The sequence below is a fragment of the Bubalus bubalis genome, chromosome 3, assembly GCF_019923935.1.
Source record: "Bubalus bubalis isolate 160015118507 breed Murrah chromosome 3, NDDB_SH_1, whole genome shotgun sequence".
Lineage (NCBI taxonomy): Eukaryota > Metazoa > Chordata > Mammalia > Artiodactyla > Bovidae > Bubalus > Bubalus bubalis.
The window spans coordinates 139,187,611-139,206,903 of record NC_059159.1 but is presented as its reverse complement, the minus strand read 5'-3'; the positions used below and the strand labels follow the sequence as shown (position 1 = coordinate 139,206,903).

The window sequence follows — 19,293 nt, the reverse complement described above, 5'->3', positions numbered from 1 at the left end:
AGTGATTTTGGAGCCCCCAAAAATAAAGTCTCTCACTGTTTCCACTGTTTCCCCATCTATTTCCCATGAAGTGATGGGACCAGATGCCATGATCTTCGTTTTCTGAATGTTGAGCTTTAAGCCAACTTTTTCACTCTCCTCTTTCACTTTCATCAAGAGGCTTTTTAGTTCCTCTTCACTTTCTGCCATAAGGGTGGTGTAATCTGCATATCTGCGAAGGCGCAGGAGCCGCTGAGAGGAGCTACCCGCCGCCGGAGGCTAAGGGCGGCGGCCCCGCCCGAGGTTAGGGGCGGCGGCCGGGAGGTGCTACCCCACGTCCAAGGAGCGGGGGCTGCGCGGGCGGGCGCTGGAGGGCCGAGAAGATCTACTCCACGTGCAAGGTCAGGAGGGGCGGCGGTGAGGAGATACCCCTCGTCCAAGGTAAGGAGCAGCGGCTGCGCTTTGCTGGAACGGCTGTGAAGAGATACCCCACCTCCAAGGTAAGAGAAACCCAAGTAAAACACACATTATTGCTTTTCTTTTTCTCACTCTTGGATTCTCTCTTAATCTAACTAACCAACTCAAAAATTCAAGTTCGTTAGATTAGGGTTTGTAGCCATCACAGGATTACATTTTTAGTTTACTAAACTACTTCAAGATGTATTTTAAAAAAAAAATGTTAGTCTGTAGTACGTGAAATGTCCTTCCAGGGATGACAGCAGGAGCAGATAAAAATCATGCTGAAACATGTAATACATTGTTCTCAACATGGGAGAAATGTTGTGGACAATTTTTTTAAATTCATTTTACTCTTTTTGGAAATATGTCACCAAAAGGAAAAGAATGACCTTACTATAGAACTACATACATGAAGCAAGATCTACTGACATGTGTTTAGAATTTTTTACTTGCATATTTTTGATAAATTTGAAGGGGGTGGGGAAGTTTTTCGTTTTTCTTTAATATTTGAGTTTGTATATACAGTCCATGGTTTGGGGTCTAAAAACCAACTTTTATGGAATGGAATAGAACATAGATCCCTTGATTAAAAAGTCTAGTGATTTGATTGCTATGCAGTGATTTCAAAGTTTAAAATTGAGTTTGAGGAACCCTGCAATGAAAATAGCTGATGCAGTAGAGTTAAGAGACAGTTTCCCAGGCCTTGGCACAAATTATTCCTTACAAATAATGATTCTGCGCAACTGGGGAATGATTTAATATGCAGTCTTGGAAAGTTGCAAGGCTTTTTCACCTCATTTTCTGATCACAATGTCTATCTCCAAATTGTTTAAAATGAGCCATAGCTTCTACCAAGGTACCATCAAGTGATAGTCCCATGAATAGTCCCAAGTTAATTCTTGTGCTGCCAAGAAAGTCAGAATTTTCATTACTTCTAAAAGCTCTTAACCAAAAGTTTCAGATAGATAGCATTTTAAGTTAAAACTTCTCTGGAAATGACTATCTATTTTTGCATTTTAGCATCCTACTTGTACATGCAATTTGCCCTAAGTAGCTCTCAAGTTTTCCTTTTAGCTGGTATTGCCTTAGAATGATGGAGAAGGCAATGGCAACCCACTCCAGTACTCTTGCCTGGAGAATCCCATGGACGGAGGAGCCTGGTAGGCTGCAGTCCATGGGGTCTCAAAGAGTCGGACACGACTGAGCGACTTCACTTTTACTTTTCACTTTCCTGCTTTGGAGAAGAAAATGGCAACCCACTCCAGGCAAGAACACTCCAGTGTTCTTGCCTGGAGAATCCCAGGGATGGGGGAGCCTGGTGGGCCACCGTCTATGGGGTCGCACCGAGTTGGACACGACTGAAGTGACTTAGCAGCAGCAGCAGCAGCAGCCTTAGAATGAAATGAACAGGTCACTGTGTCTTTCAATCAACACTGTAGTGTGATCTTGCTTGTACTGTGACCTGCTCTCAAATATGCTTGTATCTTTTCAAACATGCTGTCTACAGCCTAGGGGAAGAAAAAATATTGGGTTGTTGCCTGCAAGAATGTCAAGACATTTGAATCACATTTCTGCAATTACAACCATAAACAGAAGAAGGAAGGTTTTTCTTTTTCTTTGGAGAATAAGGATCCTCTCCAACTATAAACTAGATTGAGTCTTGAGCAGCCATAGACAATATATAAATGAACGGGCATGTTTGTGTGCAAACAAAATTTTATTTATGAACACTGAAATTTGAATTTCATATAGTTTATATATGTCATGAAATATTCATCCTGTCAATTTTTTCAACTGTTTTAAGATCTGGAAACCATTCTTCTCTGGGGCTGCCTAAGGACAGGCAGAAGGCTGGGTTTAGATCTTAAGCTGAGTTGTAGTTCGCTGTAGTAAGCAGCAGAGCCAGGATTTGAACCCAGGCAGTATAGGTCCAATGAGCTCTTAACATACACACAGACACACACATATGTATATGTGTTCATATCATCATATTGTATATATGTATATACGTATACATGTATATGTGTTCATATATACACATATGTGTGTATACACATATTCAATATGATGATAATGATAGTAAATCACACTCTTTATAGAAAATTTAGCAAAGGATGAAAGAGAAAATAGCAACCACCCTTAAAACCACAACCCAGGACTTCCCTGGTAGTGGTGGTACAGTGGATAAGAGTCTGCCTGCCAATGTAGGAGTCACATGTTCAATCCCTGGTCCAGGAAGATCCCACGTGCCATGGAACAGCTAAGCCCATGCACCATAACTACTGAGCCTGAACTCTAGAGCCTGGGAGCCGCAACTACTGAGCCCATGCGCTGCGATTACTGAAGCCCAGGCACCACAAGGAAGAGTAGCCCCCATTCACCACAATTAGAGAAAATCTGAAAGCAGCAATGTGGACCCAGTGCAATCCCAATAAATAAATAAAATAAAACATGCAGAGGATTAAAAAAAAAACACACAACCCAGAAATAACCACTAGTAATATTTGATATCTTCTTCCATTCTTTGTCTACTGTACACAGCATTCAATTTATACATTTTAGTTTTTCACTTAACATAAACATTTTTCACATTTGCACACAGGCCTCACAATTATAATAATGAATAGATACACGATAGTTCATTTTAAATGTACTAGGGGAAATTGCTGTTTTGGAAAAAAAAAAAAAATTCCACAGCTAAAAATTTCATAGAGGAAAGAATCTTTTAGGTTGGTCACTTTTCGTTTACTGCTACATCTTTGCATTTATTTTTAAGATATTTTGATCTGGACCATTTTTAAACTCTTAGAAGTCTTAAACACTAGACCCAGGGAAGTCCCTCTAGGAGTTGAATTTTTTTGAAGCAACCCTGTTTGCTGGCAGGGATAGAGTAAGAAGGCTTTGGAATCCACCAGACCTGAATTTGACTTTTCACTGTCCATTCATCAGCCAAGTGGCCCTGAGCAAACCATTAACTTTTGTTACTCTGAGATTAACTGAGGTGATGTTCATGGACACCTCAGTTTTCCCTTGTTTCAGGATAAATCAAGACCACCATATGTAATATCTAGAACCTGTGTTCACAGGTATTGTGTAGCACAGAATCCTGGTTACTTGGTAATTGCCAGCGCTTACGTTTCCTGCCACTCACCACTCCCAGTGCCCAACACTAGCAAAGGAATTAGATTCTTTCACTCAAGACTGTAGAGAAAATGTCCTTTTCTGTTTTGAGCACCACAGGAGTCTTCTTCCCTGAGTGAAAATGGACTGGCAGGAATGGGGATAATGAGAAGGAATAATAAGGTAGGTGGACCTGACCTGAAAGCGTCTACCCCGCCCCTCGCCACTCCTGCCCCACCCCAACCAGGAGATTTAGATCAAAGTTCCCAACCTGAATCCATGGCCTGGTGCCTATAACAGCAGGTGGCATTCTGACTTCAGCAGAGGCTGTGTTTGATTTCACAGGTACAGCGGATCTCCAGCCCAGACATCTGAAAAGACTCCGGAGCCCAAGTCCATGAGCAGCAAAATCTCTCTGGAGCTGCAGAGGGTGGCGGCCCTCCCAGCCCAGGGTTGCAGCAACACTGGCTTTCAGGTGAGCAGAGCTCTTGTTTTATGTTTAAGACCAAGTAGTTAATGTTCTTTCCTGGCCTTTCTGGCAAGTTTCTTCACTAAAGCAGAGGGATTATTGTAATGCAATAAGGTTCTTAATGGTTCTCTTTAAGCCTATTATTCTTTCCTTCTTGGGTTGACAAACCTGAAAAGTCTCTTAACTGAACTTGTTTTGATCCCTGATCTGCCCTGTCACTTGAAAACAACACTGTGCTCTCCTGCTTGTGTTTAGGGCTCATATGGCATGGATATAGTATTTACCTACAGACAGTTTCCCAAAGAACTGGTGAGTGGGGAAGATGGGGAAGAATCCAGATCCTGAACGTAGTCAGCACCTCAGAGTCCCTTCCTCTCTTTCTTTAAGTATACATGTGTATTCTTTTTTCCCACCAAACTTCAAACTTTTTATTTTGTATTGGGATATAGTAAATTAACCAGGTTGTGTCAGTTTCAGGTGAACAGCAAAGGGACTCAGCCCTAAATATCCCTCAACCCCCTCTCCCACCCAAGCTGGCATATAACATTGAGCAGAGCTCCAATCCTTGTGGGTTATCCATTTTAAATATAGCACTGTGTACTTGACCTTCCCAAACTCCCTAATTAACTATGCCTTCCCCCAGCAACCATAAGCTCATTTTCTAAGTCTATGAGTCTCTTTGTTTTGTAACTAAGTTCATTTGTATCATTTCTTTTTAGATTCCGCATATAAGGGATGTCATATAATATTTCTCCTTCTCTGCCTGACTTACTTCACTCAGAATGGCACTCTCTAGTTTCATCTGTATTGCTGCAAATGGCATTATTTCATTCTTTTTAATGGCTAAGTATTATCCATTGTGTATGTGTACCACATCTTCTTTATCCATCCCTCTGTCAATGGACATTTAGGTGGCTTCCATTTCTTGGCTATTATAAATAGTGCTGCAATGAACATGGATACTTTTGGATCATGTTTTTTTATGAATATACGCCCAGGAGTGAGATTGCAGGGTCATATGGTATCTCTATTTTTAGTTTTTTAAGGAACCTCCATACTGTTCTCCATAGTGGCTGTGCCAATTAACATTTCCAACACTGTAGGAGGGTTCCCCTCTCTCCACACCCCCTCCAGCATTTGCTGTTTGTGGATTTTTTGCTGATTGCCATTATGACTTGTGTGAGGTGATATTTCATCATAGTTTTGATTTGTATTTCTCTAATAACTAGCAGTGTTGAACATCTTTTTTGTGTGCCTGTTGGTCATCTGTATGTCCCCTTTGAAGAAATGTCTATTCAGATCAGAGTTCCTTTTTCTTAAAACAGGTATTAAATCCTCTGTCAGATCAGGCCTGGGTACCTGCCCCACACAGCTGGGTTTTGCAAACTGTCATGTCATCAACCAAAACTCACTGAGTGAGTAATGCTGCTTGGCCCAGGTCCATATGCCACAGGAGACTGTCAACAGAAAATACCAGGCTTTCCGACTGGGTCTGGGACAGGGATTTTTCAAGGCTGTTCCCAAGTATGCTTCCTTTCCTAAGCTGACATTCAACCTGGGAAGCCCATGTGAACAGATGTCAGAAATCCCTTAAACTTCAACTTCGATACACAAACAAAACAAATGTTTAAGCAATAGCAAAGAAAGGAACAAGGAAGGTAAAAGGGTTTGACTCAACCCTGAGTTGTCCTGAGTCTTGTGCAAGTTACTGTAGCCTCCCTGAGCCTCAGCTTCATCATCTGTGTATTTATCACAGTCATGCTCATCTCACAGGTTATAAGTGTAGGGGAGAGAAAATCTTTCCCTCTACTGCCTTAGATTCAGCTCCTGAGGTCTGTGAATTAAACTGACAAATGGGAGATTAAATAGGAGAAAAGGCACACAAATTTTATTAATATTTTTAATTTTCTGTACACATAAATTTCACAGAAAGAAAGTAAAAATCCCAATGAAGCAGTAAGACTCAGAGGCTTATATACGTTTTTTAAAAGGATGATAAATTGTGGAGAAGTGTATAGACAAAGGAAAGAGGGATTGGGCTTTTAGGGTCAATAAATTGTGGGGAAGTGACTAGGAAATATGTGGCGGTAACTACTGGAAGATAAGATTAAGATACCTGTGAGATGTCGCCTCACCACCTCTGCCTCCAGTGATACAGACTGTTCAAGCACTGACCAGGTTATCTGTCCAGTGCTAGACCTTCAATAAGAATTTCCAGAGACACCTATTTACTCAGCACGGTTGTTAACTGCCCCCTAGATATGGCCACCACTAGGGAGGGAGCCAATTCAAGAGGGAATAACACACTATTCTGTGTCACAGATGTTCAGAGAACATCAGGTATCGCTTACGGGTAGGCAGGGATTTCCCAGATAAACAGGGAAGGTTGTGAACAGAGCATCTCCAACAAAGAGAACTGCCTGTGCCCTGGCCCAGGACCTGAAAGAGCCTGTGTGCTCTGAGTAGAGAGGATGTGGAGCTGGGGGGTGAAGGGAGTGGGGGAGGCTGGTGTTAGACCATGTGGCCTCCATGTGTGCTCATCAGATGTCCGAGAAGGAAACGATCAAAATTTATATGATCAAAGTATTAAAGTACTCCAGCAGTACTTAAAGGTGAACAGAAATGGGAAGAGATTTGTGTGTGGTTGAGATACCAGTTAGGTTAGTCTGATGGTCAGAACCAGGTTATAGGCAATGGAAACTGATGCTGGGTGACAGTATTAATACTAATTAATACTAATTAGAGGCCCCCCTGCAGTGGGATCGTCAGGGAGAGGAATAAGAGCTCCCCTGCCCGTGAATATTTCCACGACTTCCTCTGTAATATATGTAAATGATGTATGTACTATATGTTTCTTAAAAAACAGTCTTAATTCACCCAGGCTGCTGTAACAAAATATTGCATTGGCCAAAAAGTTCATTCAGGCTTTTCCCATAAAATCTTACATGAAAACTCAAACAAACTTTTTGGCCAACCCAATATCTCGGACTAGGTGGCTTGTTATTGTTCAGCTGCTAAGTCGTGTCTTGATTTTTTGCAACCCTATGGACTACAGCACGCCAGGCTTCCCTGTCCTTCACCATCTTCCTGGAGTTTGCTCAAACTCATGTCCATTGAGTCGATGATGCTATCCAAGCAACTCATCCTCTGTTGCCCTCTTCCCCTGCCTTCAATCCTTCCCAGCATCAAGATCTTTTCCAATGAGTCAGCTCTTTGCATCAGGTAGCCCAAGTATTGGAGCATCAGCTTCGGTCCTTCCATGAATATTCAGGGTTGATTTCCTTTAGGATTGACTGGTTTGATTTCCTTGCAGTCCAAAGGACTCTCAAGAGGCTTCTCCAGCACCACAGTTCAAAAGCATCGATGCTTAGCCTTCTTTATGGTCAAACTCTCACATCCATTCATGACTACTAGAAAAACCATAGCTTTGACTCTACCGACCTTTGTTGACAACGTCCCAAACAAACTTTTTGGCCAACCCAATATCTCTAACTGGGTGGCTTATAAACAGAAATGTATTTCTTGCAGTTCTGGAGGCTGGGAGGTCCAAGATCAAGGCATCAGCAGATTCAATATCTGGTGAGGCCCCCATCCTCACAAAGACAGAAATACCAGGGAACTCTCTGAGGTCTTTTTTTATAAAGACACTAATCCCATTCTTGAGTTAATCACGTCCCAAAGTTTCCATCTCCTAACATACCACTCAGGGCATGAGATTTTCAAAATAGGGATCTGGAAGGGGGGCGAGGCATAAAGTAGCAAGTGCCTAGCACAATATGAACATAATAATAGTAGCTCTTGGTACTCAGGTTAAAAAGAACGACACATCCACATTTCTAGCTTGAGATGTCAACTTGGAAGTGATTCCCTTTACAGAGATAGAAAATCTAGGAATCAGGTTGGAGCAAGGAAGAGAATTACTTCATTTTGAGGCCTGTTTGAAATTCAGATGACACCAAACATTCAGATAAAGATGGGGATGAAGCAGGAAGCTTTGTGCACACCTGCACCAGAGCCTGGAAGGGACACTATACTTTGGGGGGCTGTTAGCAGAGAGGTGGGCAAGGGCGTGGATGAGACCATGGGAAGGGAACCTGGGGAGCACCAGTGTTTCAGGAACTGGAAAGTCACAGGAAGAGAGGACAGAACCAGGTGAGGGGGAACAGTCTGGGGAAGCTGAGGGGAAACGAACTGCAAGGTCAAAAGCAAAGACTCCTCCATGGAGGAGACAAGTTCATTTGATTTGCTAACTTGGATATCACTGGTCACTAGGGGCAGGGTGGGGGCCCGGGACAGTTTGTGTTGTGAGTAGGTGTTAAGAGCCTGGAGAAAATAAGGATAGAAAAGACATTCCTCTGGCAGAGGGGAGAGAGGTGGGCTCAGAAGAGGCAAGATCAAAGTTGTAGGCAGGGTTTTTCCAATCACTGTAAAATGTAACATGCAGAAAAACACATAAAACCAGATAGACAAGGTATTAAAAAATACCAGCCAGGTCAAGGAACAGGACACTGTCATCCCTCAGCTCGGACAGTCCCATCCTGCACATTCTGTTCAACTGCCTCCCTCCCTCAGGATAGCAAAATAAAATAGGGAACTCTAGTCAACATCTGGTAATAACCTACAATGAAATAATCTGCAAAAGAATATATAGACAGAACTGAATCACTTTGCTGTACACCTGAAAGCACCAAAACATTATATAAATCAACTATACTTCAATTTAAGAAAATAAAATAATGTGGTAATTCTGAAAAACAAGTACCTCCCCCCTTTCCGGGGTTTGTTGTTGTTGCTGTCGCCATTATGGTTCCTGTTGGTTTGTTTATTGAATTAACTGAACTAATTCTATGGAGTCTGCATTTATTGTCATGGGGTCGCTAAGAGTCAAACACGACTGAGCGACTTCACTTTTACTCTTCACTTTCATGCATTGGAGAAGGAAATGGCAACCCACTCCAGTGTTCTTGCCTGGAGAATCCCAGGGAAGGGGGAGCCTGGTGGGCTGCCGTCTATGGGGTCGCACAGAGTCGGACACAACTGAAGCGACTTAGCAGCAGCAGCAACAGCAGCCACTAAAGGCTCTGTTCAGTGAGTTTAATAATTAGTTATGGATCTGACATGAATTCCCAAGTGCCTGAAACCAATCAATGTCCCAGTCCATGCTAGGGGCTCTGTGACTGCTGGGGAGGTTGTCCGCAGTCCTCCGGCAGGCCAGCTCCAATTCCGTGTTTACGTGACTCCCTGCTTCTGCTGAGTTTCCACATCAGTCAGAGAAGAGAATTTTAATTTTTCTCAGATCTTTCTCAGGCATGTCCCTGGGCTTCTAGTTTCCCTTATGGATATCTCATTCTCCAACTTTTCCTTTACATTTTTGTTTATCTTGCTGTTTTCTCCAACTGTCATCACCATCTCAGGCAGCTGCCTCCAATGTTAAACCAAGGGAAATAGTATTGGGTGAACGATGACTCAAGAGACACAGGTTTGATCCTTGGGTTGGAAGATCTGCTGGAGAAGTGCATGGCAGCCCACTCCAGTTTTCTTGCCTGGAGAATCCCATGGACAGAGGAGCCTGGTGGCCTACAGTCCATAGGGTCACAAAGAGTTGGACATGACTGAAATGACTTTGCATGCATACACATACACAAATGCAGACTCAGATTAAATAAAGACAAGCCTTGTGAGTGGGAGGAGCTGCAGGACAGGTCAAACAAGGGCTGTGATCTTGAAACTAGACTTTGGGAGAGTGACATTCCCATTTTGCCTCTTCCTTAGGAAGCTAGGCTGCTTAGTTTTCTCTGCTATTTCAGTTGTTTTTCAAGGTCATCATGACTCTGGGGAGAGTGGAATAGGACTAGAGAGTTCAGACACCACAAAGCCTGCAGTTCTGAGAGTCAGTCATTTTATTTGGAAAAAATACTCTCTGGATTGTCATAAGCCTTTGGTTAATTTCCAGAGCTCCGAAAAAGTGATTTTGACCATTTTTCCAGTGTTCTTGTTGCCTTTATGAAGGTGAGGAATTTGAGATGTTCTTATTCCATCATTCCTGCCAATGGTACCAATAACCTTAGGATTTTTTTTTATATTTTTTTAATTTTGGGGGGAGGGGTCTTCTTTTCTGCATGGGCCTTCTCTCCAGTTGTGGCAAGCAGGGACTACTCTCGAGTTGCAGCTCCCTGACTCTAGAGCATAGGCTCAGTAGTTGAGGCACATGGTTCTAGCTGCTCAAAGATGTAAGGGATCTTCCCAGGTCAGGGGTTGAACTGGTGTCTCCTATATTGGCAGGCAGACTCTTTACCACTGACCCACCAGGGAAGCCCAATAAACTGAAATTTAAATAGCAAAGTTAGAATGTCATAAAGGAGTATGTGTATGATTAAATGACGAATGGTTCTAGCCACATCTGAGGCTTCAGGAGAGTATGAGTAGCTTTGGGAGGAATGCACCGGATGATCAGTCATGAGTACAGCAAGGACTAAGGTTCTGAGGCTTACAGCCATCATGGCTGCCTTTTACCAAAACTGGGGAAGAATTCAGGCATCTAATGGTCACAGGAAAAGGAAAGGAGAAGCGGGAGATTAAATGCTTTATTTTCCTACCATGAATATCCCTTCTGATTCTAAGAGGCTTCTTTTGAGGTTCTACATGTTGGTTGCATGGAGTAAAACCTGATTTGTTACCTATCTCTGGCCCTGATTGTCATGCAGATGTCATGTCAGTGATGACTAAAAGCCCTTGATCAGTCATGGGAACGCCAACTGAAACTGGCTCACAGGGCATTGTGTGCTGCCAACACAGCCCCAACCTCCACACCTCTAAAGGACGGGCTGCCAAGGTTTTCAGGAAAACATTCTTACCTCAGTTAAGACAGATCCAAGACTGGTTACCAGGCTTCCTCTCTCTCTCTCTGTTTTACCACTGATTATAAAACTTCCACTCCATAAGCTCTTAATTTAAAAGGAAGACAGTGATGCTTGCAGACCCATTTTATCTAGACACTGTTGATGTTGATGACAAACTAGGCCCCGGATGCTAACTGCACTGTTGTTTGTCAAAAAATATCAAAGGTGGGAGAATTTGAAATTTTATATAGAACAAATTATTGGGAGCATGAACCCCAAATCTCTATCATGCCGCAGAAATTTGGAATTTTGTTTTCATATTGTTGATTTAGGCAGACATAGAACAGCATGATTTTCACTTAAAGCCAGGCTCTGGAGTTGGAGGCATCTAAATTCACTCCACGCGTTGGCTAAGACCTTTGGCTCAGAAGCCATTTATAGTCTTGGCATGCCTGGTCATACTTTCTTTTTCCTTTGAAAATCAGAAAGAAAGAGAAGGTAATATCCTTTGATAGTAAATAGAAGTTTCTTATGAAAATCCTGGGAGTCACAAGGTTAAGAAAACTCTCATGGGTTTTCAGGAACAAAGGAGATGATTACTGGGAATGATTGTCAGGAAATATACCTGAAGACACCTTGGTGTTCCTTCCAATCTCCTGGTTTTATAAATTCAAGCCTTTGTTTGTTTCATTCCTTCCAAGAGCCAAAACTCTTTCAACATAAAGCATAACATTTATTGATTCAACAAAAATTTATTGTGTTCTGACCTCATGCCAGACATTATACTAGGAGCTGAAAACAGGGAGCTTCTGTTAGGTTATATTAGGTAACAGTGGCAAAGTAGCACAATATAGTCTGTAAAGAGTGCTATTCATGATGCAAGGAGGTGAGCTCCCCTAGACTGGGAGTTGGAGAAAATTTCCTAAATGTTCAAAATGCGTATCTACAGGCTTTCATTCCCTCACTAACTCATTCTACAAATATCTTTTGAGCACCTACTCTGAGCTGTTGCTGTTGTTGTTCAGTCGCTATGTTGGGTTCGACCCTTTTCCCTGTCCTTCACTATCTCCCAGAGTTTGCTCAGACTCTGAGTCCATTGAGTCGATGATGCTAACCAAGCAACTCATCTTCTGTTGCCCCCTTCTGCTATTGCCTTCAGTCTTTCCCAGCATTGGGGTCTTTTGCAGTGAGTTGGCTCTTCACATTAAGAGGCCAAAGTATATGGAGCTTCAGCTTCAGCATCAGTCCTTTCAGTGAATATTCAGGGTTGATTTCCTTTAGGATTGACTGGTTTGATTTCCCTGCAGTCCAAGGGATTCTCACACATCTTCTCCAGCACCACAATTAAAAAGCCATCAATTCTTTGGCGCTCAGCCTTCTCTATGGCCCAATACTCACATCCATACATGACTACTGGAAAAACCATAGTTTTGACTACGCAGACCTTTGAGCTGAGTGGATGGAAAATGCTCATTAGGGCCCAAAGGGTATAATTCCCCAGGCCACCATATGAAGAACTATTTTTTTCATATGACATTATGTGGAGAAGTCAGGGCCCTGAATGAAAAGATATGAGAGACATGAACAGGAAGATGGAAAGGGTGGTAACAAGAGGCATACCAGAATAGAGGACAGTTCTTTATTTACCTCATGGCTCTTTGCTAATTTCAAAATCTTGGTCCCAAGAATCTAAAACCAATACGTTTACATTTAAAACTGAATTTCTATACTCTGTGGACTTAAGAACATTCTAGAATAAGTTAGCCAGCCAGATTATAAGAGGTTGCAACTAAAGTCATGGAATAAATTCCTCATTGAGAGGGAGGGATAAATTAGGATTACATATACACACTACTGGGCTTCCCCGGTGGCTCAGCTGGTAAAGAATCCGCCTGCAGTGTGGGAGACCTGAGTTCAATCCCTGGGTTGGGAAGATTCCCTGGAGAAGGAAAAGGCTACCCACTCCAGTATTCTGGCCTGGAGAATTTCATGAACAAAGTCCATGGGGTCGCAAAGAGTCGGACACAACTGAGCAACTTTCACTTTCACTATACACACTGCTGCTGCTGCTGCTGCTGCTGCTAAGTCGCTTCAGTCGTGTCCGACTCTGTGCGACCCCATAGACGGCAGCCCACCAGGCTCTGCCGTCCCTGGGATTCTCCAGGCAAGAACCCTGGAGTGGGTTGCCATTTCCTTCTCCAATGCATGTAAGTGAAAAGTGAAAGTGAAGTCGCTCAGTCATGTCCGACTCTTATCAACCCCATGTACCAGGGTCCAGCCCCGGTAGGATCCAGGGATTCCCTCGGGAGGACGGCGTCGGCGATTAAAAGATAAATAATAGATAAAAGGAGAAAGAGACAGGGAAAGAATTTTGCAGTTAAGGAAATAGAGGAGAGAAAAGAGGCTAATATTCCTTGGTTTACGCAGAAAGCTAATAAACAGGACTTGCTCTGTTCACGTAGGCCGCAGGCGCCCTCTCGAATCGAGGAAGGTGCCCCACCCTGGGCACCTTCTCGAGTGGGTCTTAGAAGCCCAGGCAGGAAAGTGAATGCACAGAGCCCCTGCGCTCCATGGAATCAGCCTGAATAGGAAAAAGAAAGAGAAAGAACAACATGGGGAGACCGAGCTTCGGTGAGCAAGGCCCGCACTTTATTTTCCAAAGTAGTTTTTATACCTTAAGTTGTGCATAGAGGATAATGGGGGAAGGGGTAGAGTCATGCAAGGTCAGCAGTCCTTGATCCTTATCAAAGCCAGGCTTTCTTCCTGCAAACTTATTATATGCAAAAGTTTTAGATGATTTACATCATCTTCTGGCCAGGAAGCCTGTTAACATTTTATGACCCTTTTCCTCAGAAAACTTATTTTTCTCCAAAGGTGATAATTCTAAAGTCAGGCATCACCCTCCAAAAGCATTAAATAAAGTTGCATACCTATAGGGCAAAAGTGGTGGGCTATAACAAGAAAAGAATTAACTCAAGGGTCCAAAGTTACAAACATTAAAGCTACTACTTACATTTCTATACACCAACTATATTAGTCAATACACTCCCAGGGACACAGTAGGTAAGGGATATGGAAACTTGGCAGCAAGCATTAGCTCAACAAAGAAATCCTCTACTAGTTCTATTTAACAATTTTAGAGTTTTAAATTGATTTTCTTACAGAGAAAGGTGGTTGGGGATAGCCCCCCGTTAATGTCAGAAGAGTTGGTGAAAGTCGTAAAATAGTAAAACAGACAGATTTTGGTTTTGGGGTAGACGCTCAGGCAGGCCCAGAGGGGCACCCCTCGAGTTCTGGCTCACCTTGCCCACCAGAACTCTCCCACATGACCTTTGTCATGGGTGGGGACTCCCGTGCTGACTCCCGGCACCCATGAACTGCAGCCCACCAGGCTCCTCCACCCATGGGATTTTCCAGGCAAGAGTACTGGAGTGGGGTGCCATTGCCTTCTCCCACTGTACACACTACTATATATAAAATAGATACATAACAAAGACCTATTGTATAGCATAGGGAACTATAGTCAAAATCTAGAGATCTCGTCAAGAAAATTAGATATACCAAGGGAACATTTCATGCAAAGATGGGCTCGATAAAGGACAGAAATGGTATGGACCTAACAGAAGCAGAAGATATTAAGAACAGGTGGCAATTCGTTTTTCTTTTATTCTCTCTGATTCATTTATTTCTACCATTCTATCTTCTAATTCACTAATCCTATCTTCTGCCTCTGTTATTCTACTATTTGTTGCCTCCAGAGTGTTTTTAATTTCACTTATTGCATTATTCATTACATATTGACTCTTTTTTATTTCTTCTAAGTCCTTGTTAAACCTTTCTTGCATCTTCTCAATCCTTGCCTCCAGGCTATTTATCTGTGATTCCATTTTAATTTCAAGATTTTTGATCAATTTCACTATCATTATTCGGAATTCTTTATCAGGTAGATTCCCTATCTCTTCCTCTTTTGTTTGGTTTGGTGGGCATTTATCCTGTTCCTTTATCTGCTGGGTATTCCTCTGTCTCTTCATCTTGTTTAAATTGCTGAGTTTGGGGTGTCCTTTCTGTATTCTGGCAGTTTGTGGAGTTCTCTTTATTGTGGCGTTTCCTCGCTGTGTGTGGGTTTGTACAGGTGGCTTGTCAAGGTTTCTTGGTTAGGGAAGCTTGTGTCGATGTTCTGGTGGATGGAGCTGTATTTCTTCTCTCTGGAGTGTAATGAAATGTCCAGTAATGGGTTATGAGATGTCTATGGTTTTGGGGTGACTTTGGGCAGCCTGTATCTTGAAGCTCAGGGCTGTGTTCCTTTGTCGCTGGAGAATTTGCTTGGTATGTCTTGCCCTGGAACTTGTTGGCCCTTGTGTGGTGCTTGGTTTCAGTGTCGGTATGGAGGCGTTTGATGAGCTCCTGTCAATTAATGTTCCTTGGAGTCAGGAGTTCCCTGGAGTCAGGGTTTGGACTTAAGCCTCCTGCTTCCAGTTATCGGTCTTATTTTTACAGTAGTTTCAAAACTTCTCCTTCTATACAGCACCATTGATAAAACATCTACGTTAAAGATGAGAAGTTTCTCTACTGTGAGGGTCACTCAGAGAGGTTCACAGCGTTACACTTCAGCATCTCTCTCGGTCCTGACAAAAGAGCAAAAAGGAGACATAAAAGGAAGCAGGAAACCATAACCAGGTTGAAAACAGGACATGGAAAAACTACACCCCAAGAAAATGAAAAACAGGCTGAGGAAAAAATAAAAACCAGGGCTACTAAAAGAATTAAAAGAAATGAGGACAATCTCAGAGACCTCCAGGACAATATTAAATGCTACAACATTCGAATCATAGGGGTCCCAGAAGAAGAAGACAAAAAGAAAGACCATGAGAAAATACTTGAGGAGATAATAGTGGAAAACTTCCCTAAAATGGGGAAGGAAATAATCACCCAAGTCCAAGAAACCCAGAGAGTCCCAAACAGGATAAACCCAAGGCGAAACACCCCAAGACACATAGTAATCCAATTAACAAAGATCAAACACAAAGAACAAATATTAAAAGCAGCAAGGGAAAAACAACAAATAACACACAAGGGAATTCCCATAAGGATAACAGCTGATCTTTCAATAGAAACTCTTCAAGCCAGGAGGGAATGGCAAGACATACTTAAAGTGATGAAAGAAAATAACCTACAGCCCAGATTATTGTACCCAGCAAGGATCTCATTCAAGTATGAAGGAGACATCAAAAGCTTTTCAGACAAGCAAAAGCTGAGAGAATTCAGCACCACCAAACCAGCTCTCCAACAAATACTAAAGGATATTCTCTAGACAGGAAACACAAAAATGGTGTATAAATTCGAACCCAAAACAATAAAGTAAATGGCAATGGGATCATACTTATCAGTAATTACCTTAAATGTAAATGGGTTGAATGACCCAACCAAAAGACAAAGACTGGCTGAATGGATACAAAAACAAGACCCCTACATATGTTGTCTACAAGAGACCCACCTCAAAACAGGGGACACATAAAGACTGAAAGTGAAGGGCTGGAAGAAGATTTTCCATGCAAATAGGGACCAAAAGAAAGCAGGAGTAGCAATACTCATATCAGATAAAATAGACTTTAAAACAAAGGCTGTGAAAAGAGACAAAGAAGGTCACTACATAATGATCAAAGGATCAATCCAAGAAGAAGATATAACAATTATAAATATATATGCACCCAACACGGGAGCACCGCAGTATGTAAGACAAATGCTAACAAGTATGAAAGGAGAAATTAACAATAACACAACAATAGTGGGAGACTTTAATACCCCACTCACACCTATGGATAGATCAACTAAACAGAAAATTAACAAGGAAACACAAACTTAAATGATACAATAGACTAGTTAGACCTAATTGATATCTATAGGACATTTCATCCCAAAACAATGAATTTCACCTTTTTCTCAAGCGCACATGGAACCTTCTCCAGGATAGATCACATCCTGGGCCATAAAGCTAGCCTTGGTAATTTAAAAAAAATAGAAATCATTCCAAGCATCTTTTCTGACCACAATGCAGTAAGATTAGATCTCAATTACAAGAGAAAAACTATTAAAAATTCCAACATATGGAGGCTGAACAACACGCTGCTGAATAACCAACAAATCACAGAAGAAATCAAAAAAGAAATCAAAATTTGCATAGAAATGAATGAAAATGAAAACACAACAACCCAAAACCTGTGGGACACGGTAAAAGCAGTCCTAAGGGGAAAGTTCATAGCAATACAGGCACACCTCAAGAAACAAGAAAAAAGTCAAATAAATAACCTAACTCTACACCTAAAGCAACTAGAAAAGGAAGAAATGAAGAACCCCAGGGTTAGTAGAAGGAAAGAAATCTTAAAACTTAGAGCAGAAATAAATGCAAAAGAAACAAAAGAGATCATAGCAAAAATCAACAAAACCAAAAGCTTGTTTTTTGAAAGGATAAATAAAATAGACAAACCATTAGCCAGACTCATCAAGAAACAAAGGGAGAAAAATCAAATCAATAAAATTAGAAATGAAAATGGAGAGATCACAACAGACAACACAGAAATACAAAGGATCATAAGAGAGTACTATCAACAATTATATGCCAATAAAATGGACAACATGGAAGAAATGGACAAATTCTTAGAAAAGTACAACTTTCCAAAACTCGACCAGGAAGAAATAGAACAGGTGGCAAGTATACACAGAAGAACTGTACAAAAAAGATCTTCATGACCCAGATAATCACGATGGTGTGATCACTCACCTAGAGCCAGACATCCTGGAATATGAAGTCAAGTGGGCCTTAGAAAGCTTCACTACGAACAAAGCTAGTGGAGGTGATGGAATTCCAGTTGAGCTCTTTCAAATCCTGAAAGATGATGCTGTGAAAGTGCTGCACTCAATATGCCAGCAAATTTGGAAAACTCAGCAGTGGCCACAGGACTGGAAAAGGTCAGTCTTCATTCCAATCCCAAAGAAAGGCAATGCCAAAGAATGCTCAAACTACTGCACAATTGCACTCGTCTCACATGCTAGTAAAGTAATGCTCAAAATTCTCCAAGCCAGGCTTCAGCAATACGTGAACCGTGAACTTCCTGATGTTCAAGCTGGTTTTAGAAAAGGCAGAGGAACCAGAGATCAAATTGCCAACATCCACTGGATCATGGAAAAAAGCAAGAGAGTTCCAGAAAAACATCTATTTCTGCTTTATTGACTATGCCAAAACCTTTGACTGTGTGGATCACAATAAACTGTGGAAAATTCTGAAAGAGATGGGAATACCAGACCACCTGACCTGCCGCTTGAGAAATCTCCAAATAGGAAAAGGAGTACGTCAAGCCTGTATATTGTCACCCTGCTTATTTAACTTCTATGCAGAGTACATCATGAGAAACACTGGGCTGGAAGAAGCACAAGCTGGAATCAAGATTGCCGGGAGAAATCTCAATAACCTCAGATATGCAGATAACACCACCCTTATGGCAGAAAGTGAAGAGGAACTAAAAAGCCTCTTGATGAAAGTGAAAGAGGAGAGTGAAAAAGTTGGCTTAAAGCTCAACATTCAGAAAATGAAGATCATGGCATCTGGTCCCATCACTTCATGGGAAATAGATGGGGAAACAGTGGAAACAGTGTCAGACTTTATTTTGGGGGCTCCAAAATCACTGCAGATAGTGACTGCAGCCATGAAATTAAAAGATGCTTACTCCTTGAAAGGAAAGTTATGACCAACCTAGGTAGCATATTAAAAAGCAGAGACATTACTTTGCCAACAAAGGTCCGTCTAGTCAAGGCTATGGTTTTTCCTGTGGTCATGTATGGATGTGAGAGTTGCACCATGAAGAAGGCTGAGTGCCGGAGAATTGATGCTTTTGAACTGTGATGTTGGAGAAGACTCTTGAGAGTCCCTTGGACTGCAAGGAGATCCAACCAGTCCATTCTGAAGGAGATCAGCCCTGGGATTTCTTTGGAAGGAATGATGCTAAAGCTGAAACTCCAGTACTTTGGCCACCTCATGCGAAGAGTTGACTCACTGGAAAAGACTCTGATGCTGGGAGGGATTGGGGGCAGGAGGAGAAGGGGATGACAGAGGATGAGATGGCTGGATGGCATCACTGACTCAATGAACGTGAGTCTGAGTCAACTCCGGGAGTTGGTGATGGACAGGGAAGCCTGGCGTGCTGCGATTCATGGGGTGGCAAAGAGTCGGACACGACTGAGCGACTGAACTGAACTGAACTGAATATATATATGAGTCATTTTGCTCTACTCCTGAAACTAACATATGTTATAAATCAACTATACATCAATTAAATATATATGTATATTTCTCCATGAAACATGATCAGAAAGTAACCCATTAATATGAGACAAGGCTCTTTGCATCATGAGAAAGTGTCAGTCACAGTCTAA

At 42.0% G+C, this 19,293-nt stretch overlaps 1 protein-coding gene across 4 annotated transcripts in view; it reads left to right on the top strand.

The window, feature by feature from the left end:
* Positions 1 to 224: 224 nt before the first annotated feature.
* Positions 225 to 19,293, top strand: part of SLC28A3 (solute carrier family 28 member 3) — a 76,935-nt gene continuing 57,866 nt past the window's right edge. Inside the window, exons 1-3 of one of the 4 annotated variants that reach the window (XM_006059093.4) lie at positions 225 to 479; positions 3,679 to 3,741; positions 3,904 to 4,033. In XM_006059093.4, coding sequence (XP_006059155.2) covers positions 3,956 to 4,033 — 78 coding nt within the window. In that variant the 5' untranslated portion in view covers positions 225 to 479; positions 3,679 to 3,741; positions 3,904 to 3,955. Of the gene's footprint in view, positions 480 to 3,670; positions 3,742 to 3,823; positions 4,034 to 19,293 lie in introns of those variants that run through there. The other 3 variants (XM_025281955.3, XM_006059094.4, XM_044940243.2) reach the window with 3 other exon arrangements.